Source organism: Schistocerca americana, chromosome 2 (assembly GCF_021461395.2).
Source record: "Schistocerca americana isolate TAMUIC-IGC-003095 chromosome 2, iqSchAmer2.1, whole genome shotgun sequence".
Taxonomy (NCBI): Eukaryota; Metazoa; Arthropoda; class Insecta; order Orthoptera; family Acrididae; genus Schistocerca; species Schistocerca americana.
Window position 1 is genome coordinate 798,875,779 of NC_060120.1, and position 26,685 is coordinate 798,902,463.

The 26,685-nt window shown below is 39.8% G+C and overlaps 1 protein-coding gene across 1 annotated transcript in view; it reads right to left on the bottom strand.

Annotated features, from left to right (window-relative positions):
* LOC124594445 (dynein regulatory complex protein 1) overlaps positions 1-26,685 on the bottom strand; it is a 326,671-nt gene that overhangs the window by 161,466 nt on the left and 138,520 nt on the right. Inside the window, exons 6-7 of the mRNA XM_047132821.1 lie at positions 21,166-21,305; positions 4,501-4,717 (exon numbers count right to left, since the gene is read on the bottom strand). Coding sequence (XP_046988777.1) covers positions 4,501-4,717; positions 21,166-21,305 — 357 coding nt within the window. The remainder of the gene's footprint in view (positions 1-4,500; positions 4,718-21,165; positions 21,306-26,685) is intronic.

Consider the following 26,685-nt stretch of genomic DNA (forward strand, 5'->3'; position numbering starts at 1 on the left):
TTATGGGCGGAATCAGCTGACACCCAGGTGACACCATCAACCTTCCTGGGATTGGATTGACCCTACAAAGAAGGTGGAGAACAAGACGAGGGCGCTTCTCAAGGACGCAGATTTACCGGACGGTGATGCTAAGAAATTTTTACCCCAAGGTCCGGTACCACCTAGACTATATGGACTCCTGAAGGTTCACAAAGAGGGGGTACCATTACGCCCCATTGTCAGCAACATCAGGGCACCTACATATTTGTTGGCCAAATACCTGATGGGAATATTAAATCCTTATGTGGGTAAATGCCCTCATCACATCCTTAATTCCGTGGATTTTGTTAAACGCCTTGATAGCTTCAGGTTGGATGAGTCAGATATCATGGTGAGTTTTGACGTCGTTTCCTTGTTTACGAGGGTACCCCTGTGAGAGTCACTACAATTGATTAGTCAGAAGTTTGACGAGAAGACCACTGAACTTTTTAGGCATGTCTTGACTTCCACGTATTTTCTTTTTAATGGAGAATACTACGAACAAACGGAGGGAGTTGCCATGGGTAGCCTACTCTCACCGGTGGTAGCGAATTTGTACATGGAGAACTTCGAGGAGGAAGCCCTGTTGTCATCCGTATGGAAACCCACTTGCTTCTTCTGTTACGTGGACGACACGTTCATCATCTGGCCACATGGTACGGATAAACTCCTTGACTTCCTTACACATCTAAATTCCATACACCCCAACATCAAATTCACTATGGAGACTGAAACGGAGGGTAAATTACCTTTCCTTGACATCTTGGTCAAGAGAAGGGCTGACGGCACCCTAGGTCATGGGGTGTATCGGAAGACAATGCACACTGATCTGTATTTGCACGCAGACAGCTGCCACCACCCTTCACAGAGGAATGGGGTACTTAAAACTCTAGTACATAGGGTGCGCACTATCTCTGACGCAGAGAGTCTACCCCAGGAATTGGAACATCTGAGAACTGTATTTCGAAAAAATGGGTACTCAGAGTGGCAGATTCAACGTGCTCTCCGCCCAACCACTGCAGCACAACCTGTTGAGATGGATGAAGTCATGAGGGAGGAGGTAGGCACTGCATTTATTCCATACACAGGCACACTCTCGGGGAAAATCGCCCGCATTCTGAAGAAACACCGGGTCGGAACTGTGTTTTGTGCTCCAAATAAAACTCGTGCACTGGTGGGGAGTGCAAAAATGACCTCGGTTTGAGGAAGGCCGGCATGTACCATATTCCGTGTCAATGTGTCAAGTCGTATATTGGTCAGACGATGCGTACTGTCGAGGATCGATGCCGTGAACACCAGAGGCACACTCGACTGATGTATCCGAGCAAGTCGGCGGTCGCTGAACATTGTTTGTCAGAAAATCACGCCATGGAGTATGACCGCACGAGGATTCTGGTACAGACGTCGAGATACTGGGACAGCGTTGTTAGAGAGGCCATCGAAATTCGCACCAATGATGACCTCATAAACCGTGACTGTGGCTATAATCTTAGCAAGGCTTGGGAACCAGCGATTGGGTTAATCAAGAGTAAATCGAGCAAACGTATAGTTGTGATGACCACGGCGGACAGAGCCATCACACCGATGTCATCTCGTACGCCATCGCAATCTGTTCCACCGCGCAACCGTGGCGCGGGACGCGGACGGCGGAGGGAGCGCGCCGCGAGCGGAGGGTATTTAAATCGGCCGCCGCCGCGACCAAACCCAGGTCCCTCTGAGCAGCCATAGCGTACGGGTCTCCATGCCGGCACGTTCACAGGAGCTCAGTCCGTCACTTCACCTGATGATGGCGACATGTATGATCGCCGAAATATTGTGCCCGTTGGACACTATAGACTGGCAGCACACCCATGGATATTTTGACTAAAAAAAGTTCTGTTTCTTTTGCATGTCCTCTTGTAAATTTCCTTTGTTGATACCATTCAACAATTGCTTTGATAATCAGCATTCTTGTTCTGGATGCAAATGATTCATTTCCCCCTGAAGCAATTCACTATAGTGAACATTACTGTGAACAGCTAATGAATAACTGGACCCTTGCCATTGAAGGTTGTGCCATCCAATCATCCAATGTTCAGTGGGAATAACATGAAGCTGTAGTTAACATTCAAAGTAATTGCCATGAGGCAAAGATTATGTGAGCAAGCACCATTCAGCATAGTTAAATTTTTTTAGTCATTTGCTTGTTCCATCGTTCACTACTAAGACCTCTGGGTAGGGAATGGAACAAGTCTGTTTTAAAATTATAGTACACTTTTTTGGTGAAAAACTGACAAGATGCTGACCATTTGCAAGATTGTGTTAAGCTACTTTTTTCATACAGTGCTTTATACTAAAATATGTTCAATCTCCCCCTCCTTCTCTCTCTCTCTCTCTCTCTCTCTCTCTCTCTCTCTCTCTCTCTCTCCGTCTCTCTCAAAGACACACACACACACACACACACACACACACACACACACACACACAGAGAGAGAGAGAGAGAGAGAGAGAGAGAGAGAGAGAGAGATTTTCTATCAGCCTCTGGGAAAGTAATCTAAGATTTTTATGACTGAATACTTCATCCCTCTCTTCTGCCTTGCCACACATTTTTGCATGTTTGTCACTACTCTATGTGCTAGAACTAACATTGAGTGCAGAATAATGTAAGTAAGCTCTCTTTCTAGTAATATCTTTCTGGGTGTAACTGCTTTTTTTTTTTTTTTCAAATTGTGATAAGTTGTTTCCATCATACTTCATAAGGCAGTGAATAAGCATCCTACAAGCAGTTGTGGAGTGGTCATCACATATTATTCCTTGTTGCAGCACAAAAGCATGACATACTTTCCATACCCGTTTCAGAGGTCACCACACAGTTTGTGACATCACTGAAATGCTCACTGTCACCAATATTACAGCAGTGCAGCAGCAGCAGCCATCAGAACAGCCTATCTAGGTCACCAAACCAGCACTGTAGTAACCACACTACATAACATTGGCACCAGCAGCCACAAAATAATGATGTATTGTAGCAGCCACCAAGTATCGGCTATCTAGTTGCCAAATCAGCACTGCAGTAACCACAACTGCTAAACAAACTGTCAACAAGATGCTATTAACATTGGCTCACTCAGCCAGTGGATCATCCACTTGGCCACTGTGTTGCCACTTGTCCTTTAAGGGGTATCGGCCAATGGAATCCAGAGTTTGGTGCCACCACATGCCAATCTGACCAACCAATACTTCCAGCACTATGGGCACAGTCGCATGTCATGTAGCGCTTGCAGAGGATCTGACAGCTAGGAAGCAACATCAGCTGCAGCTGGTACCTATCACAGTGCTGCATAAGACATTGCCAGCCTAGCCGCTGCAGATTAGGTACTCATGGTGTACTGCCACTTAAGACATACACACCTCCACCACAACTTGTCTGCATGGTTCAAGGTTTGATGGTGGACTGCACCCACAGAATGTGAGTGCCTACTTGTCTCCATCACAGTATGGATGTTTTAGACTACATTTACGAACTTTTCTATTACCAGAAATGTTGCTTCATGCAGCCTTCAAAATGCCAATTTCCGACCAGACATTATGCACCAAAGCTGAAAATTTAAGGATACACCACAAATGAAGAATTATTTGAGCCCTTAAATGATCTCAGTTTCTTTATCATATCTGCATGTCCAGTTCTTTTGTTACTGCCTATAGAGCAAATGTGAATCTACATTTCTTGCCCCAGCTGGTAGACCTCATTAACCATGAGGCCAATTTTCAAGGATGGCTTTGTTGTGGCTCTCTTAAATAGTTTCTTTTTATACATTGAGTATAAAGAGTCTGATACAACTGTGGGTGTTCCTGTTGAGTTTGTGTCATCTCCTTTCCCTGACATATGGACTTTGGCCTCCATGACCATTGTTCTTTCCCAGCCATCCAGTAGAGGTCTTTACCCTCACAGCCACTATACCATATTGCAAACAGTTTCTTCCCCAATGATGATTTACTCCAGAATATGAACTCATAAGACAATGTTAAATGAAAACAGGAAAAGTATGCAACTTTCTGAAATTTTCACTTCCAAGTAACGCCAAGTTGCAAGCTTAGGATTAAAGAAGATCTGTAGCACTTAAGTTACAGTTGAAGTCCTTATTAACATAAACACCTAACAATTTACAATTTTCTTGTCTTTGGGAGTATTTATTTACGAAATGACACAAATCAATTATCATGACAGTTTTGTGTATCATGAAGATACAATTGAGATCACTGAATATTTTATTCATAATTTTAACTAATAAAGTCTAAGACTTTTTATTGAAATCTTTGTAAAGGTAATAACTGCAACATATGAACAACAATTTTTTAGCAGTTTAATATTTAATTTAGTACTTTTTAGGAATACAAATATTCAGCTATCATCTCTGAACAAACTTTTGAATTTTGTCAGTACAATTCATATCTGCCCTACACAAATATGGTGACATTCAAATAAATTGATAGAAAACATACCTTTTGTAAGAGTTTTGTGGCTTTCTCCTGATTCATATCCCATAATTGGTGATACTTGGTATCATTTATTTGAGAAAGGTAATCAGTTCGTTCATCTAACTTCATTAATTTGTCATGAAGTTTTATAATATCATTTCTTAGATGATCAGATTCATTTTTTGTGATATTTTCAATTTCAGCAATATTTTTCTTCAGAGAATTCACCATTCCTTGCAGCCTAGATTGAAGTAAAACATATTAAGATAAACATTATTGTATGAAAGAAGAACCAAGAGTAATTCATGTACACAGAAACATGAAGAAGTGGTGGCCAGAAATTATAACAGTTAGCTGCATTAACAATTTATTATTAAACTACTGATAATGTCACTAGTTTTAAAACTGATGCCACTTTTTATGTCAAAGTAAGTAGATACTGTTTATCTATTACTTCTCCCTCAAACCATTTGACTTTGGAGTATTACCATAACAGTCAAAATGTTTCATACCCCAAGTGTTGCTTACTTAGTGCAGCAGTTTGCACTCAACGTGCCTATGGTGTGCTCAACTGATATAGATATTACAAGACTCACACTTGTTTATCACTTACCTGTATCTGATTTTGGTGACAATTCAATGGCGGCGTTATTGGCTCATTCTCTCATATGCTTTATAGTGAAAAGGTGTATAGATGGATTTTAAATATTTAGCCATGTATCTGACATTTATATCTGGGGTGGGGCAGAGCCAGATAAGGAACCCCTGGACAAAACATGAGGCATCCCCTCTCCACAGCCATCCCATAAGCCAATTGCTAAATTGAGTGGTTTTATATTGTATGGAAACAGCCTCTAAAATGACAGATGTCAGCAGGATGCTTTCATTACACCTTATAGACAATAGCTTTGTTAGCAACCAATCTAATACTGCTGCTGGATCTTTGTGATAACTTACATTTTTTTTAAAAATATGATAGAGAAGTTCTGGTAGAATGAAAGTAATTCAGAAGTAAAGGAAACCACTCACTGAACAGCAAAAGAGACTTGTTCACTTTAGGAATAAATCCTTTGTCAAGCTAGAGTACAAATTTACACTCAACACACACACACATGAGGACATACACCTGTACCTCTACATTGTGCCATCTGGACACTATGTGTGTTTGTCCAGTACAATGCAATGTATGTGTGTGTGTGTGTGTGTGTGTGTGTGTGTGTGAGAGAGAGAGAGAGAGAGAGAGAGAGAGAGAGAGAGAGAGAGAGACCATGAAAAGTAGTGTAAATTACATCTGTGGCCCTTCTCAAAGATGCATGAGTGGCTATTATTTCTCTTCAAATTTCCCTGCAGTCTCTTTCATAAGGAGAGTCTAGTAGTACCTATTCTCACAATAATCTCCAAATGGTACCATTAAACCAAGGTGGGTATTTGCAGTCTTTTACTACTTTACTTAAGGCTTCACAGAAGAAAGCAGTGAACAGCAGGGCACAAGCACGGAGTGACGTGAGCAAAGTACTCCCACTATTGTCACAGGACAGAGAGTGGGGAGCCAAATGGGGAGTCAAGTTGGGGACAGAACAGCTGTGAGACAGGCAGCTGCTGTTGCATGTTCATCAGTTAATTTAAATCCATAACCTGCTGCATGAAAATCATTATATGAATTATTATTTCTACAAATGAAACAAATAAAGGAAAATTTTTACACACCACATAGTTTTATTAATGCATACATCTACATTTCCTTTATTTATTTTGTGAGGTGTTATACAAAAAAATGAAGGTATTAAATTGTAGGGTTCTTGTGTCTCTTACACTTGTTCTCCTTAATAATTGCTTCCATGTTTGGAGTAATTGTTATTGTGAACTCTAGACGCAGTGTGCAGTTTCAATTACAATCAGACAGCGAGTTTCTCAGGCCTGTCCTATTACTTTTTCATTACAGACAACAATTATTCAGAAATATATGTGCAATCAAACATTGATGTATTGTAATCATCTGTTTGTGGAAAAGAGGAAATCTATCCCGAGAGACATGTGTATAGAATTCTAAGTTGTTTTTCTTGCTCTGATGTTTGTCTTTGTGTTTTTTGTCATGCTGCAGGTCAATAATTTCTAGTTGTAGTCCAGAATGAATCTCTCAATATTCAACTCTAGGTTGGAAGATCAACAATATGAGGAAAAGGATAGATTTCTCCTCACTGTCAAATGACCCATTGAGTTGCAGACAAGCACAACAAATAGACTATTACACATTAAAGCTTTCGGCCAAAGCCTTCTTCAGCAAAGAAAACACACACATTCACACAAGCGAGCACACCTCATGCACACATGCCCACTACCACCAGCAGTTCCAGCCAGTGCAAAGCACAGCATTTGCTCAACTCATTTGTCCCTTAAAAATGATGGAGCAGTCATCAAATGAAATATAGGTGATTTGCAAGGGTGTAACCCAACTGCATTCCATTTCATTATTTGAACTTCCATATTCTGGAAGAAGCTTAATCCACAGGGCAAAGTACTTGATGCAGGGGTTAGTAAATTACACATCACATCCACCTTTTCTAATTGCTTTGCCACCATAACGTCATGCTCCAGTCAGCAGGAATAGGGGAAAACCTCAAGCTTATGGTCAAATCACTGACCTTTGAGATCCTGCCATACTGTAGTGAAGTGACAGCAAGAATACAATTATTACACATGAGTGAGATTAGTAGGCAGCAGCAGTATGGACCAGGCATACTGTTGCCATGTGTAATATGTTAGCAATATATGTCTGTTCAAAAGCAGTCTTTTTTTATGATGCTATGAAACGATACTGAGGTAGCAGTGTGCATTTACCATTGTGAACCCAGGGTAAGCCATCTTCTCATAGACAGAAGACAGGAATGTGAGTTGTATGAAAACTAACATACACCTCCTGGTTAATTCTTAAATCATCTTTCTTTCTTTTTTTACAGACATTTTGTGTGTGCTCTCTGTGTCTGCACCCTTAGCGAGGCCCTATTTTGGCATACCATTGATACAACCCCACATATAGCAACATATACAGAAGATTCTAATAAATTTAGAAGCATCAGATAATAAAATGTATGGCTTACATGAAGATAAATAATATGAAGCCAATACTCCTGTTTGTAATAGTACACTAACACTTGCTAGCAGCCATTCTCAGGATTAGGCCTCTTCACAGAAAAGACCCAGGGGATACAAATGCCACTGTTGCATTAGTCTTGATACCTGTTCCAAACCAACTTATGTCAATCTGTTTCCATCAAATGACCTTTTTCTGTCAATGTCAAAGCTTGATCCGGTTTTTGGAACAGTTTACTGTTTCTGTGGATAATGTCCAATCCTTAAGCGACAAAACTGATGACTTAAGCATTTTGCTCAGTACTATGCCTAGTAGAGCACTGGCTCTGCACTGATGTAGTTAAGTTAATCTCACTACCAAATTTCAAATTGTGTGAACACTGCTCCAGATCAAATGATGGACATGGTGGGGTTGCCATCTTCATAAAACAACACATTGAATATAGCCCACTTCCTACCCTAAAGGGAATAGGAACAGACAAGATCTTTGAATGTGCAGCCATAAAGCTTACAGATGTAAATCTAATTGTAGCTACAATTTACCATCCCCCTTCCAGTAGTATTAATGATTTCCTGTTACAAGTGGACTTGTTTCTATCCAAAATAAGTCAGTGGAAACAGGATGTAATTATATGTGGTGACTTTAATATAGACTTTCGCACCCACAGCAGAAACAGGGAGACATTGATTAACATTGCACAAACTTATAAGCTACATGGCCTTGTAAATGAGCCCACTAGAATAACACCCACATCCAAGATAGCTCTAGATCAAATTTTTGCAAATAGAAATAAACTTAACCCAACACTAGAAGTATACAATGCAGAATTCAGTGATCACCAAGCTGTCATTCTAAAGGTTGATGTTAACAAAGATACCTCAAACCCAGTCCCACCTAAAACTTTACAAAGGTTTTTCACTCAAGATTACTTGAACAAGTTAAATGCTCTGCTTAGTAAAGAAAAGTGGACAGACACGTATGTAGCCAATGATGTCAACATGAAATTCAACATACACTCCTGGAAATTGAAATAAGAACACCGTGAATTCATTGTCCCAGGAAGGGGAAACTTTATTGACACATTCCTGGGATCAGATACATCACATGATCACACTGACAGAACCACAGGCACATAGACACAGGCAACAGAGCATTCACAATGTCGGCACTAGTACAGTGTATATCCACCTTTCGCAGCAATGCAGGCTGCTATTCTCCCATGGAGACGATCGTAGAGATGCTGGATGTAGTCCTGTGGAACGGCTTGCCATGCCATTTCCACCTGGCGCCTCAGTTGGACCAGCGTTCGTGCTGGACGTGCAGACCGCGTGAGACGACGCTTCATCCAGTCCCAAACATGCTCAATGGGGGACAGATCCGGAGATCTTGCTGGCCAGGGTAGTTGACTTACACCTTCTAGAGCACGTTGGGTGGCACGGTATACATGCGGACGTGCATTATCCTGTTGGAACAGCAAGTTCCCTTGCCGGTCTGGATTGGTAGAACGATGGGTTCGATGACGGTTTGGATGTACCGTGCACTATTCAGTGTCCCCTCGACGATCACCAGTGGTGTACGGCCAGTGTAGGAGATCGCCCCCCACACCATGATGCCGGGTGTTGGCCCTGTGTGCCTCGGTCGTATGCAGTCCTGATTGTGGCGCTCAACTGCACGGCGCCAAACACGCATACGACCATCATTGGCACCAAGGAAGAAGCGACTCTCATCGCTGAAGACGACACGTCTCCATTCGTCCCTCCATTCACGCCTTTCGCGACACCACTGGAGGCGGTCTGAACGATGTTGGGGCGTGAGCGGAAGACGGCCTAACGGTGTGCGGGACCGTAGCCCAGCTTCATGGAGACAGTTGCGAATGGTCCTCGCCGATACCCCAGGAGCAACAGTGTCCCTCATTTGCTGGGAAGTGGCGGTGCGGTCCCCTACGGCACTGCGTAGGATCCTACGGTCTTGGCGTGCATCCGTGCGTCGCTGCAGTCCGGTCCCAGGTCGACGGGCACGTGCACCTTCCGCCGACCACTGGCGAGAACATCGATGTACTGTGGAGACCTCACGCCCCACGTGTTGAGCAATTCGGCGGTATGTCCACCCGGCCTCCCGCATGCCCACTATACACCCTCGCTCAAAGTCCGTCAACTGCACATACGGTTCACGTCCACGCTGTCGCAGCATGCTACCAGTGTTAAAGACTGCGATGGAGCTCCGTATGCCACGGCAAACTGGCTGACACTGACGGCGGCGGTGCACAAATGCTGCGCAGCTAGCGCCATTCGACGGCCAACACCGCGGTTCCTGGTGTGTCCGCTGTGCCGTGCGTGTGATCTTTGCTTGTACAGCCCTCTCGCAGTGTCCGGAGCAAGTATGGTGGGTCTGACACACCGGTGTCAATGTGTTCTTTTTTCCATTTCCAGGAGTGTATTTCTTGACACAATGATCCATCACTTTGAAGAGGCTTTTCCACAAAACCAAGTAAGAATAAATAATAATAAGAGAAACAAGACTTGGATTACACCAGCTATAAAAATATCTTGCAAACATAAAAGAATACTCCACATGTTATGTAAACAAAGTAGTGACTCCCACCAACTAACAGAATACTATAAAAACAACACATGTATCCTAAGAAGAGTGATAAGACCGGCAAAAAGGATGCAAAATGATGAGTACATTGACAGATCCAGCAATAAAGTAAAAGCAATGTGGAATATTATAAAAAGGGATAGAGGGGAAATCAAAGCTACAAACACAAACATAAAAATCAAACTCAACAATGAATCTATATCTAATCCCGAAGCTGTGGTGAACTCTTTCAACAAATTCTTTATGAGCATAGCTGAAAAATTGGTCAAAAATAATCATAACACAAACTACCAACCAACAAACCAAAAATATCACACATGTGCAGAGTCAATTTTCATTACCAAGGTCACTGAAAATGACAATGCAAAAGCCCTCAGGGAGTTAAAAAATTCATATTCAGCTAGAATTGATGGTATCCCAGCAGCTGTCATCAAAAATTGTGTACATACAATTGCTGAACCATTAACTCATCTCTGTGACTGTTCTTTTCAGGCAGGTACTTTCCCTGAAGCTCTGAAACTTTGTAAAGTAATTCCTGTCTTCAAAAAAGGTGATAATAAAGATATGAATAACTGCAGGCCTATCTCAATCTCATCCTACTTTCCTAAAGTTTTTGAATAAATAATGTACAAAAAACTGATGGACTTCATTGAAAAAAAGGATTTACTAAGTTTAGCTCAACATGGGTTCAGAAGAAACAAATCTACTGAAACTGCAGTATATGATTGCATAAATACACTATCAGATCTGTTAGATAAAAAACAACCCATAACAGGCATATTTCTGGATCTGTCAAAGGCTTTTGACACTGTTGACCACAAAATATTGCTGGAAGAAATAGAACACTATGGTATCAGAGAAATTGCAAACAATTGGATTGCTTCATTCTTAACCAATCGGATGCAGAGAGTCAGCATGAAATACACTAATAGACAAACCAACTCAATAACCGAAATCCTATCGAGTAATAAAACTGTAAATCAAGGTGTACCACAGGGCTCAGTATTGGGACCTCTACTTTTCCTCCTGCATATTAATGACTTGAGCCTGTATGTAGATGCACACAAAACAATAATATTTGCTGATGATGCAATGGTACTCCTCAAAGGGGAGAATACAGAGGCTGGGCAAAAAGCTGTGAATTTGGCTACTGAACAACTCAGCAACTGGGCTAAAATCAACAAATTAACTATCAACACCAAAAAGACAGCTTCCATGAACTTTCACACAACACAAAATACAAATTACTCTCAGCCACTTGTCACTGTAAATAACCAGCCAATAGATACTGACACTATTTTCAAATATCTGGGTCTGTGGGTTCAAGATGACCTGAAATGAAATACACACACAGGAAAGGTAAATGCCAGAATTAGTACTGCCTGTAATGCTTTGAGTGTACTAAAATCATGTGCTACGCTGCCAACATTAACCAGTGTGAACTACAGTTACATACAAGCCCACCTAAAATATGATGTGACATTCTGGGGAAATCAACCAACTGCCCTGAGCACATTCAAAATCCAGAAGAGAGCAATGAGGATTATTACTGGGAGCAAACCCAGAAACTCCTGCAAACCTATATTCAGAAAGCTGTAAATCCTTACACTGCCTTGCCTATACATTCTCAACACGCTAAAATTTTTCAGAAACCACATATGGCCAACTGACTCCAAAGTCATAAAAAATAATGAAATAAATAAACACAACACCAGGAAAAACTCAAATCTGCATGTTTTATGTACAAACACTCTGCATGTTTTATGTACAAACACTCAACTGTGTAAAAAGGGAGCTTTCCACATGGGCCTCCAACTGTTCAACAATCTTCCCACTAGTGTTAAGTCCATCGGAGACAACATAAAATTTAACAAAGCCATGAAGTCATATTAGTTGTGTCACTGTTTTTTACTCTATAAATGAATACCTAGAACAGTAATCTTGCTATTTATGTTAAATTGAAAACATTGAGCAATGAAGTGAAGTAAACTTAACCGATCCTTGCAGTATAATACATTGGGATACTATATGTTAACAATGTTAACTGATATTTTCTGACATCTGTAACACACTGCACCATCAGATCACATGGAATAAATAAATAAATAAATCCAGCTTTGTCAGTTATCACTGTACACATTTTCATCCATGGTTATGTATTTAGACATGGAACCTAAGACCTTGTTTCATGGCACTGTAGCTTCATATGAACAAACCCAACAAATTCCCATTTCTGGTATGCCTGTGTAGGGATCAACAAACTGACTGGCAATAATTAACTGACATGTGAAACTTAAGATACCAGCAATCTGACAAATTTAATTCATCAGTCACACAAATAAATATAAAAGAAGCTAAAGCATTAAAATAACATCCTCTGAATCATCTTTCAGCTCCTTGCACTCAAGCAGGAAGGTTTGTTTTGAAATGATGAGACATTCAAACATGGTTCATGTTTCTTTTATATCAATCAAAAGTAATAATATATTTACTCATCAGCCAACAACATACCAAAACATGGTGCATTTGGTGACAATGAAGGAGATAAAGCTAATTGACCCACACACACAGATATACAGGAGATTGGAAATGAAATTAGAATTTTTGCTTATTTCCAGTAGCTGTTCACTTCATTGACAGTGTATCCAGACACAGCTGTTGAGATGGTGTAGCAAGGGACTTCATTCACCCAACCAGGAACACATTTCCATTGATCCATGGACCAGTCCTAGTGATATTGCACCCATTGCTATCATAATTCATGTATACACTCACACACACACACATATCCATCTGCACATACACGCAGATGGATATGTGTGTGTGTGCGAGTGTATACCCGTCCTTTTTTCCCCCTAAGGTAAGTCTTTCCGCTACCGTGATTGGAATGACTCCTTACCCTCTCCCTTAAAACCCACATCCTTTCGTCTTTTTCTCTCCTTCCCTCTTTCCTGATGAGGCAACAGTTTGTTGCGAAAGCTTGAATTTTGTGTGTATGTTTGTGTTGGTTTGTTTGTCCCTCGACCTGCCAACACTTTCGTTCGGTAAGTCACATCATCTGTTTTTATATATATATATATATATATATATATATATATATATATATATATATATATGTGTGTGTGTGTGTGTGTGTGTGTGTGTGTGTGTGTGTGTGTGTGTTTTGTTGTTGTGGTGTTCAGTCGGAGACTGGTTTGATGCAGTACTCCATGCTACTCTATCCTGCGCAAGCTTCTTCACCTCCCAGTACTTACTGGAACGTATATCCTTCTGAATCTGTTTAGTGTATTCACCTCTTGGTCTCCCTCTACGATTTTTACCCTCTGTGCTGCCCTCCAATACTAAATTGGTGATCTCTTGATGCCTCAGAACATGTCCTACCAACTGATCCCTTGTTCTAGTCAAGTTGTGCCACAAATTTCTCTTCTCCCCAATTCTATCCAATACCACCTCATTGGTTATGTGGTCTACCCATCTAATCTTCAGCATTCTTCTGTAGCACCACATTTCAAAAGCTTCTATTCTCTTTTTGTGTAAACTATTTATCGTCCACGTTTCACTTCCATACATGGCTACACTCCACACAAATACTTTCAGAAAAGACTTCCTGTAACTTAAATCTATACTCAATGTTAACAAATTTCTCTTCTTCAGAAACGCTTTCCATGCCATTGCCAGTCTACATTTTATATCCTCTCTACTTCTACCATCATCAGTTATTTTGCTCCCCAAATAGTAAAACTCATTCACTACCTTAAGCATCTCATTTCCTAATCTAATACCCTCAGCATCACCCGATTTAATTTGACTACATTCCATTATCCTCATTTTGCTTTTGTTGATGTTCATCTTATATCATCCTTTCAAGACACTGTCCATTCTGTTCAGCTGCTCTTCCAGGTCCTTTGCTGTCTCTGACAGAATTACAATGTCATTGGCAAACCTCAAAGTTTTTATTTCTTCTCCATGGATTTTAATCCCTACTCCAAGTTTTTCTTTTGTTTCCTTTACTGCTTGCTCAATACACAGATTGAATAACATCGGGGATAGGGTACAACCCAGTCTCACTCCCTTCCCAACCACTGCTTAACTTTCATGCCCCTCGACTCTTAACTGCCCCATCTTGTTTCTGTACAAATTGTAAATAGCCTTTCCCTCCCTGTATTTTACCCCTGCCACCTTCAGAATTTGAAAGAGAGTATTCCAGTCAACATTGTCAAAAGTTTTCTCTAAGTCTACAAATGCTAGAAATGTAGGTTGGCCTTTCCTTAATCTATTTTCTAAGATAAGTATACATATATAAAACTGTGATGATTCCTCATTGCATATGTAGATAAGATCTATGATGGTTCTACTCTTTGCCTTTACATATGTCTGCTTGTGTCTGTATATGTGTGGATGGATATGTGTGTGTGTGTGTGTGTGTGTGTGTGTGTGTGTGTGTGTGTGAGTGTATACCTGTCCCTTTTTCCCCCTAAGGTAAGTGTTTCCGCTCCCGGGATTGGAATGACTCCTTACCCTCTCCCTTAAAACCCACATACTTTCGTCTTTCCCTCTCCTTCTCTCTTTCCTGATGTCTATCTACCAGCACTTTCCTGTTTGGTAAGTCACAGCATCTTTTTTATAGAGGGAAACATTCCACGCGGGAAAAATATATCAAAAGGAAGCTGTAACTTACCAAACAAAAGCGTTGGTATGTTGATAGGAGACAATAAAAAACACACAAATACACACACAAATTTCAAGCTTTCACAACCCATGGTTGCTTCATCAGGAAAGAGGGAAGGAGAGGGAAAGACAAAAGGATGTGGGTTTTAAGGGAGAGGGTAAGGAGTCATTCCAATCCTGGGAGTGGAAAGACTTACCTTAGGGGGGAAAAAGGACAGGTATACACTCACACATACACACATATCCATCTGCACATGTATGTGCGTCTTTGCTTTTAGATATAGTCATGCGCAAAGAGGGAGATAAAGGCATGTGCGTTGTGGGATAACTATAAAGCAGTAATGAGTAGGAGATAGACAAGGAAGAGGTGTGACCAAAGAAAGAAAAAGAAAGTAAGAGTGGAATTAGTCATGCTAATAATTAGGAACTGTCAGTTTAATAAATACTCTGACGAATTGTAGGATAGTGGGACTTGAATAATATATATAGACATAGTATCTACTAAGCGTATAGAAGTTGAGGAGCAGAGGAGGACTCTAGGGAGTAAATGAATCAGTAAAAAGTGAATGCAAAGTGTAAAATGGAGTTTTATTTTTACCTGAAAATAGTTAATTATAGTGTACATAGGAATGTGTACTAGGATAATGAACCATGAGGCCTACTCAGAAAGGATGAGGAGGGGCATTCCCAGCATTTGCTAAGTATACAGGGCAGGCTTACCTACATAGAGACTGGATGACCTGTGGCCTAAAAAATAAGAATGTTTTATAAAGGGGCATACCTTCCAGAATGGAAAGAGGAAGTGCTCTCACAAAGGCCAACCCACAAGCAAGGTATAGGTACTGATCCTAGGAGAAGGGGACAGTATCATGACAAAAGCCACAAATTTTATAGGGAAAGTTTGAATTCTATGCACAACTAGCATTATTATGTTTCATGTAAGTTTACGAGTGTCAAAAAGAACACTTTCATTTTGCTCAGAGTTCCTCCAAACTACAAAAAATAGAAAAAATAGTATATACTAAGGAAACGTAGTACAGGAAATGAGAATGGAAAGTAGATCACTCTGTGTCATGAACACCTGGAGTTTATGATTGGAAGTATAGAAAAAAAAGAGTCCACACAATTCTTAAATATTAGAAGAGCTGATTAGAACCTCATATCTTAATATCAAAGTTTAGTAAGAACAAAATAAAGAAATTCTCAGCTAAAAATTGTTCTAGAGAGAAAAAAAGATCATTGTTGAAGTGAAAGATGTATGTATAAACATGTATAAGAAAAGTATATTGTTATGATATGAAATGATGTTATGAGTGATGTTATTTACATAATGATAATGTATAAAATATGATGTGTCCGATCTGAGGGGTGGGATATGTAGTGATTAGAGAATTTCAGTGTAAATTCTAGAACCATTTGGCCTTCTACCATCTCGAACACATGATATTTTAGATTTGAGTGTGGGATGATAGAATCCTACCTACTGTACATCACATGTCTGTGCATGCAGGTTTAAATTCAGTTGCAGGAAGAATGTAGACACGGTGGTCGAACGGCACCAACAAGTACCTGTCGGGCAGTCCATGGATGTTTCATGAGTGCATACAAGAGGACCATGGAGTATTTATGTAACTCTGTGATAATAGTGTCAGTGACTATTGTTAGTGAAAAAATAACAGTTGAGAAGATACTCTTGAGAAAAACACTTGCCTTATTGTCTTAGCCTGGTTGAAGGGAAGACGTGTATTTAGATTCATGTTGAGGATGGACATGGTGTTAAGCCAACTTTCTCTTATATGTATATTAGTTTGTTTCTGACGTTTGGAGACATGAGAGGTTTATGAAACAGTATATGTTTACGTGAAGAGCGAGATTTGTAATATGTCTGAAGTTTATTATACATCACTAATTGGAGGAAATTAAAATTTGTATGTCTACTTATTTTTATAAGTAGAAAGTGTCTTAAGAAATTCCTGTACCTAGCAACAAACTTCAAAGAAGAAGAGAAAAGAGAGTTTGCAGCAGCAGGCTAGCCAGCAAAGGAGTTCGGCCAAGCATCTCAAGTAAGTCATCTCATAAAAGAAGTGGAAGTTAGTATATCTACTTCACACTGAAATCATCATCCAAAGCATTAGAACGTGACAGATAATGATCAACCAAATAACAAGATATAATCATGACTTAACTGCATTCTTTAAACAAATAAGATTTCCTCTTTCTAAATGGACAAATAATTTGATAAATCTGGAGTATACAGCGTTGAGAAGGTCTTAACGAGTAAATCTGTCAGTAATAAGCAAAGTAAGGGAAAGACAAACACTCACCTATAGCAGACCGATGGCTGGAACACAGACACACAGACACAACAGAACATAGAATTCAATAACTTTTGAGATGTGGCTCTTCTTCTATTATAAAATACACACAGGCCATGCACAGCCACTCAGACACCCGATGCAAACTACAGTAGCCACAGCGACACTTATTATGATGGATTTCTGGGAGGTGTTGCTTGGGCTGGTGGATGAGGGGAGGAGGTAAGGAAGGAAGCACAAAGCACAGTGAGGGTGACTATACAGTGTGGGGCAGTGTTGGGAAAGACAGACGACTCAACAAGATGACTCAACAAGAAAAAAGAGGTCTGAGCATATAAGAGATAGAGAGGGAAGGGATGGAAAGAGAAGAAAGTTGAAATGGAGATGGAGATGGGAGCAGAGAGAGAAGGGTGGAGGGGTATAAAGGCAAAGGGGGAGAAATAGAGAGAGAGAGAGAGAGAGAGAGAAAGAGAGAGAGAGGGAATGCCCATATGGGCAGGGAGGAGGGAGGTATGAATGGTGGGAGTAGGCAGTACATGATCTGGACAGTGAAGGACTGTTGTGGGCAGAGAGAGAAGAGAAAAGGGAAAAGGTAAGGTGAGGCAGTGCGAAAAAGGTCAGTGGACGCATTTGTACAAGGTTGTGAGGGTCTGTGAAGGCATCATGAGATCCTTGGTATATTTCAAGAGGGACTGCTTGTCACTACAGAAGTGACAGCCACAGTTGGCTAGCCTGTATGGAAGGGACTTCTTGGTATGGAATGGGTGGCAGCTGTCGAAGTGGAGGTATTGGTGGTGATTGATAAGTTTGATATGGACGGAGGTACAAATGTAGCCATCCTTGAGATGAATGTCAACATTGAGGAAGGTGACTTCTTGGATTTAGGAGAACTAGCTGAAGGAAATAGGGGAGAATTTGTTGAGATTCAGGAGGCATGTGGACAGAGTGCCCTTACCTTTGGTCAGATCTTGAAGATGTAATCAGTGAATCTGAGCAAAGTGAGGGCTTTGGGATCCTGGGTTGTTATGAATGATTGCTGAAGACAGTCAAGAACAGGTTAGCATAGGATGGTGCCATGTGGGTGCCCATTGCTGTCTCCAAATATACCAAGGGTCTCAATGAGACCTTCAGACTGAAATTACACACCCAACCTTAATCAGAAACAGATCTCCTGTGCTTTATCTCTCTCTCTCATCATGTACCACCTCCCACACACCCACTATCCACCACAAAGGAGCACTCTTCTCATGACTCAGCACCAGTGTTTCAATTATCTCTCATTGTGCCCTGAAACGAGGAGTATCATATCTAATACCTTCCCATCACTTCCACAGTGGAATTCCACTGACCACTGAACCGATGCGATATCCTTGTCCATCCATACTCCATCCCTGTTGCCAGTCCCTTGCCTCATGGCTCATACCCTTCCATTAGTCCTAGATCCAAGACTTGTCCCGTACTCCTCCAACTGCCACCTACGACAGTCCAAAGGTATCTCTTATCCCATCAAACGTGGGTCTATCTGTGAAAGCAGCCATGTGATGTAAAAGCTTAGATGCATCCACTGTGCTGCTTTCTACATGTGCAGGACAACTAAAAAGCTGTCTATCCGCATGAATGGCCTCTGACAAACTGTGGTCAAGAGTCAGCAGGACCACCGAGTTGCTGAACAGCTGCCCAACATGATGTTTCACTTCGATGATTGCATCACAGCTTGTGCTATGTAGATCCTTCCTCCCAGAAATCAACTTTTCTGAACTGCACAGGTTGGAACTCTTCCTGCAATATATCCTGTGCTCCTGTAACTCCCTGGCCTCAACCTTTGCTAATCCCTGTCCTCCATGTATCTGTACCCTTCCCTACTCCCAGTCCAGCACTATAAAGCCTTCTATTTTCTCAAATGCACCTACTTGTTTTTTCCCTTTATTTTCTTCTCTCCTTTTTCATTGCCTTGCCCCCCCCCCTTCCCCCCTCCCCTCTCCCCCCTCCCCCTTCCCCCCTCCCCCCATCCCCCCTCCCCCCCCACCCCTCAAAACACCAGATTGCATCTAGCAGCCCTACCCTGTCACTACCACATCTCCATATGCTACCTGAAGTAGCCCAGCACCTAGCCACACCACTATCCTGATTCCTCCTCCTGCCATCCTATGCCAGATTGCTGTTCCCATCAGGTGCAGTTGCTGTCCATAGTCTGGCCAGGGACAGTGGTCATGTGTGTGTGATCTGTGTGAGCATGTGTTTTTCTCTTTTAGGAGAAGGGCTTTTGGTAAAAAGCTTAAATGTATAGCAGTCTTTTCATTGTGCCTGTCTCTATCCTTTTCACAGTATTGTCATCTGTTTTGTGTGTGTTAGTAGATTGGGATATTGGTACATAAAATTATTTGATCTTCTTAGATTACTCTCATAAGGTACTACATGGCACCACCTTCAAACAGTCACAAAGAGGAGCAGTCGCCAGATAATGGCTGTATTTTATAACCCATTAGATTTTTTTGGAACATTTCCAAACTGATTTTTCAAGAAACCTTGTCACAAGGTTTAGTATGGGAAGAAACTTTGTTTTCAGACTTGGAGCATAGATGGTTTCTGAACTTCCTTGATACATATTCTGAGATGTATAGGTCGAACCAAAAAAATAAATTCACTAAAATTCATGTGGTTTGTGATGACTTTCAAAGAGCATATGGAGCCATTTTGTACGTAAAAACTACTAGCAACTGTCACTCAATACAATATACACTGTAGCTAGAGTAGACTAACATCAATTAATAAATTGATATTAACCAGGTTGGAATTATTCACACCAAAGTACATGCTTATCTCCTTCATTATATTTCCTAACAAACATCAACAATGCTATGATGTGGAGTGACCTGACCTTTGCACTTGGATGAATGAAGAAAAATCCAAGAAACAGAAAACTTATGTTTGCAGTTGATTTACAGAAATCCTTAGTTGCATGACATCCCGATAGAGATACTTCATCTACATCTATGTGATTACTTTGTCATTCACAATAAAGTGCCTGGCAGAGGGTTCCATGAACCACTTTCAAGCTGTCTCGCTACCGTTCTACTCTTGAAGAGTCCACAGGAAAAACAAGCACTTAAATTTTTCTGTGCGAGCCCTGGTTTCTCTTATTTTATCGAGATGATCATTTCTTCCTATGTAGGTCGGTGCCAAAAGAATGTTTTCACAATTGGAGGAGAAAACTGGTGATTGAAATGTCATGAGAAGATCCTGTTGCAATGAAAAACACCTTTGTTTTAAACATTGCCACTCCAATTCATGTATCCTGTCTGTGGCACTATCTCCCCTGTTTTGTGGTAATACAAAATGAGCCACACTTTTTTGAACTTTTTCAATGCCATCTGTCAGTCCCACCTGATGCAGATCCCACACTGCACAGCAATACTCCAGAATAGGAAATCAGAACTCTGAACAACATTTCACATATGTACTATGGACAGTTCAGCTCACTGCCTCAGGATTAGGACAGACTGAACCACATTGGTTATCAAAAGACAGAGAATCAAGTAATAATAATTATTCAGTAAATGATGAACCAAAGTTTCTTTTGGACATAAATCTATTGTTGCTTGAAATGATTCCATGATTATCTGTACCAATCAATTTCTTGGTTAATGGCACTAATATACAGTTTCAGCCTTAAGCCATTTACATCTAGAGCACTTGAAAATGGCTTACAGCTAAAATTGTACCAATAAACCAAGCAATTGATACTTGCAAGTAATCATGAATTCATTTCAAAAATATGCTGATACAAACCCTTATGCAAAGGAACATATAATGATCCAATAATGATCTGGTTATAAGTAAATTAATAAATGTACAAAGAAATAAACTTGGAAGGAAAATAGCAACAATATTGAAAATTCCATTCGTTATTGAAATAGCACACAGAGCTACCTAAAAAATAATGACAGGAGTGCAATACTAATGGAAGTTAAAAATTACCAACAATTTTGATAGCAGTAGTACCAAAAACACTCTTACTTGTTAATCTGACGTTTCTGCTGGCACTTCAGTATGATATTTTCATCTACTCGTTTTTTTAGAATTAGGTAGTTGTAATCAAGTTTCTCACTGTTGAGCAAGCATGAGGCTTTAATTTGTTCCAACTCCTGCTGCAATATCTGTAGATATAAATTATCAAAAGAAGATAAAAAATTGAAACAAAACTGAAATAGCGGAAATCAAAGTAAATATTTTCCTGGAATATATTGTATTAGCTCATATTTGATGTATTACTTTTTTCCCACTCCAATACCACATACAATCTTTAATAGATAATTTCCAACAAAACATGGTAAAAACAATTAAACATAAAAAACTTTACTTACCAAGCAGCATAAGATGTAAATATGAACAAAAGACCACAATACTCTCAATTTTTAAAAGCCCAGTTTTTCTACGACTGAATTGAGAGGCGAGACCCTAGGACAAGGAGTAATTCAAGAACTGTCATGTGTGATACCTAGGATCCTAGTTCAAGTGAGAGAATATAGATCAGAGAAGTGAAATGATAGCAACAGATATTATTAAAGAACTTGATAAGTCAGAAATGGCAGTGAGCTTGCAAGTCAAGGGTTTAAAAAACAAAAATAAAAAACACCATAATATGTAACAAACAGTGCCTTGTGATTATGACAGGAAACAACAGACAAAAAGAAAAAAGCTGAAACATGAGAAAAAGGAATCAAAAGAATGAAATGACAGTAAGAGAGGCCACAAATGCAGAGGAGAGTGAAAGAACAAAAGAAATAAGAGACTAAGAACCTAATTAATAAATTAGAGAAAGACGAAGGGCTGTGAAGTAGAGACGGACAACCACACAACTGTATAGGATGAGGGCAGTTGTCTAGAAGAATATAGGTATATCATGTAGAGCAAGTTCCCTCACAGGTTATCTGTATGGAGAAGCAAGAGCTGTTATGCCAGGAAGAGCTCTGCAACAGGATACTGTATTGTTTGTAAGTTGCACACCTACACTTTCTGTCCATTCACATTTACCCTTACTGGTGGCTCAATGCTTATAATGCCAAAAAACACAACTGAGTCCCCTATTGATGAAATGTATCTAGGTGATACACTTCACACTATCTTGGAGTTGGAGTTGATAGACACAAGAGGGTGCACAAAACAAGTTTAGCAATGGTTACCCCATAGTTGGATCTGCCTTTTGATGAAGGAATTCTTTACAGTGTTTAAGAGTGTACAGCACACAGTTAGTAGTAGGAATGGTCACAAGCATATGACCATTTCACCAAACTGATTATTAGGACATTTGAGAATTTAGAGATTGATATATTGTTATTCTCGATGCTGTGTTGTGAGTGGTAATGTTAGTTTATAATTCTGGCAAGGCTAGTACTGTATGGGAAGAGATATGCTCCCACATTCCTTTTAAGATAAATCAGTAATTCTGAAGGTGGCAAAGATGACTTTGGAAGTCAGTTAGTAAATCAGCGCCGGCTGTCAATAATAAAACTGAAGAAAGGTTGTGGAGCACACTGTGTATATGTTGCTGTAGTATTCAGTCCAGAGACTGGTTCGATGCAGCTCTCCATGCTATTCTATCCTGTGCAAGCCTCTTCATCTCGAATAACTACTGCATCCTTCATCCTTCTGAATCTGCATACTGTATTCATCTGTTGGTCTCCCTCTACTATTTTTATCCTCTGCGCTTCCCTCCAGTACTAAATTTATGATCCCTTGATGCCTCAAAATGTGTCCTACCAACTGATCCCTTCTAGGCAAGTTGTTCCACAAATTCCTCTTCTCCCCAATTCTATTCAGTACCTCATCATTAGTTGTGTGATCTACCCATCTCATCTTCAGCATTTTTCTGTAGCTTCTATTCTCTTCTTGTCTAAACTGTTTATTGTCCATGTTTCACTTCCATACATAAGTACACTCCATAAAAATACTTTCAGAAAAGACTTCCTGACACACAAATCTATACTTGATGTTAACAAACTCCTCTTTTTCTGAAAGGCTTTCCTTGCCGTAGCCAGTCTACATTTTATATCCTGTCTATTCAACCATAATCAGTTATTTTACTCTCCAAGTACCAAAACTTATTTACTATTTTAAGTATCCCATTTACTAATCTAATTCTCTAAGCTTTACCTGATTTAATTCAACTACATTTCATTACACACATTTTGCTTTCGTTGATGTTGATCTTATATCCTCCTTTCAAGACACTGTCCATTCCATTCAACTGCTCTTCCAGGTCCTTTTCTGTCTCCGACAAACCTCAAAGTTTTTCTTTCTTCTCCATGGATCTTTTGTTTCCTTTACTGCTTGCTCTATATACAGATTGAGTAACACCGGGGATAGGCTGCAATCCTGTCTCACTGCCTTCTCAACCACTGCTTCCCTTTCATGCCCCTCGACTCTTATAACTGCCATCTGGTTTCTGTACAAATTGAAAATAGCCTTCTGCTCCCTGTATTTTACCCCTCCCACCTTCAGAATTTGAAAGAGGGTATTCCAGTCAACATTGTCAGAATCCTTAACTTATCTTCTAGGATAGGTCATAGTGTCAGTATTGCCTCCCGTGTTCCAGCATTTCTATGGAAACCACACTGGCCTCTCCCGAGGTTGGCTTCTAGCAATTTTTCTATTCGTCTGTAAAGAATTTGTGTTATTACTTTTCAACCGTGACTTGTTAAACTGATAGTTCAGTAATTTTCACACCTGTCAATACCTGCTTTCTTTGGGATTGGAATTATTATATTCTTCTTGAAGTCAGAGGGTATTTCACCTGTCTCATACACCTTGCTCACCAGATGGTAGAGTTTTGTCATGGCTGGCTCTCCAAAGGCTATCAGTAGTTCTAATGGGCTGTTGTCTATTCTTGGGGCCTTGTTTCATCTTAGGTCTTTCAGTGCTCTGTCAAACTTTTCATGCAGTATCATATCTCCCATTTCATCTTCATCTATGTCCTCGTCGATTTCCATAATATTGTCCTGCAGTACATCACCTTTGTATAGACCCTATATATACTCCTTTCACTTTTATGCTTGCCCTTCTTTGCTGAGAACTGGTTTTACACATGAGCTCTTGATATTCTCCTGGTTCTCTTTTCTCCAAATGTCTCTTTAATTTTTCTGTAGGCAGTATCTATCTTACCCCTAGTGATATATGCCTCTACATCCTTACATTTGTCCTCCAGCAATTCCTGCTTAGCCATTTCTCACTTCCTATCGATCTCATTTTTTAGTCATTTGTATACCTTTTAGCCTGCCTCATTTACTGCATTTTTATATTTTCTTCTTTCATCAGTTAAATTCAATATCTCTTCTGTTACTGTCAAATGGGGTGATTTCGGACGGTTTTGTCTTTATTTTGATTGTAACTTTCGTACATATTGTTAGATTAAATTGATTGTTATGGAAGAGGTAGGGTATATGTGTAACGGTTAAAATATCCCAGAACCAGAAAGTGTATGTGTAGGTACATTTATCTGAGGCAGTTAAATAAAGTGTCCGAAGTCACCCCAAGGATTGGGGTGATTTCGGACACATGGTTTTTTAAATCTCTGTCCAAAGTTACAATATATAGAGGGCAAATTCGGAGGGTTACTGCCTTTTTTTTAATTCTGAATGTTTTTTATTTGATTTTAGTGACATTTTACACATTGATCATGTTGCTAGGTGGGAGATTTTCCAGTTTTGCCTTGATATTGGAGAAAAACATCTTAACAGTCTCTTTGATCACTTCTGCATGAGCTTGTTTAATATTTTGTGTAAGCGAATGGAAAGATCTTCTGACTGTAGTTTGAGGAATAAATGCACCCATTCTTCTCCTGGCAAATTATTAAGAAATTTCTTCTCTTTTTGGCCAGATTTATCAAGGTAGCCTTTAACTAAATATCTAATATCCAATTTAGTGAAGGGAAATCCCCAATGTGTAGCCTTCAAGATACCTTGCTTCAACATTTCTTCTTCTTCTTTATTTAGCATTTGCTCTCCTCCCAATTTTTTTTTTTTTTTTTTTTTTTTTTTTTTTTTTTTTTTTTATGTGCTTCCTGCACTTTATTTTGTAGGGTTGATTTAGGTGTACCATACAAATCACATGCTTTACTGTATGTTAATTTACTACTCTGAATATCATGAACAGCTTTATCTAAAAGTTCTGGGTCATAATTACACAGTACTGTAGCACCTCTCCTGCTCTTATACATTCTTGGCATTGTCCGAAATCACCCCACACAGTTTTACAAAAACTGTCGTTATTTTATAACCTTGCACAAGAAACTCGACAAACTTGTACAGAAATTGTCTCAATGCTGTTAGCTACTGAGCGCATCGACAAATACTGTTACAATAACTTCCCACTTGGCACAACAATAGAAGCTTCAACTTTACAATAATGCATGGACTTTTAACACTGAGACTGTTCGTCAGTTATTCACCTAAGTAAACAATTGACCCAAAATAAAAGTTGTGGAAAGCAATAAATGCAATCTCGTACTTAAAATAACTGGCGCACAGATGCTAAAATAAGTAATCCATTGTTTCTATGCAGTGGCAAAGAGCAATTAAGCCATACTGTCCGAATTTGCCCCGGTGTCTGAAATCACCCTGTTTGACGGTACCCAAAGATTTCTACTAGCCCTCATTTTTTTGTCTACTTGATCATCTGCTGCCTTCACAATTTCATCTCTCAAAGCTAAGCATTATTCTTCTACTGTATTTCTTTCCCCTGCTCCTGTCAATTGTTCCCTAATACTTTCCCTGAAACTCTCTACAACCTCTGGTTCTTTCAGTTTATCCAGGTCCCATCTCCTTAAATTCCACCTTTTTGCAGTTTCTTCATTTTTAATCTACAGTTCAAAACCAATAAATTGTGGTCAGAGTCCACATCTGCCCCTGTAAATGTCTTAAAATTTAAAAGCTGGTTCCTAAATCTCTGTCTTACCATTATATAATCTATCTGAAACCTTCCAGTGTCTCCAGGTCTCTTCCATGTATATGACCTTCTTTCATGATTCTTAAACCAAGCATTGGCTATGATTAAGTTATGCTCTGTGCAAAATTCTACCAGGCAGCTCCCCCTTTCATTCCTTATCCCCAGTCCATATCCACCTACTGTTTTTCCTTCTCTTCCTTTTAATACAATCACATTCCAATCTGTCATGACTACTAAATTTTCATCTTCCTTAACTATCTTAATAATTTCTTTATCACATCATACATTTATTCAATCTCTTCATCATCTGCAGAGCTAGCTGGCATATAAACTTGTACTACTGTGGTAGGCCTGGGCTTCATGTCTATCTTGGCTACAGTAATGTATTCACTATGCTGTTCATAGTAGCTTATCCATGTTCCTAATTTTTTAATCATTATTAAACCCACTCCTGCATTATCATTATTTGATTTTGTATTTATATCTCTGTATTCACCTGACCAGAAGTCTTGTTCCTCCTGCCACTGAACTTCACTAATTACCACTACATCTAACTTTAACCTATCCATTTCCCTTTTTAAATTTTCTAATCTA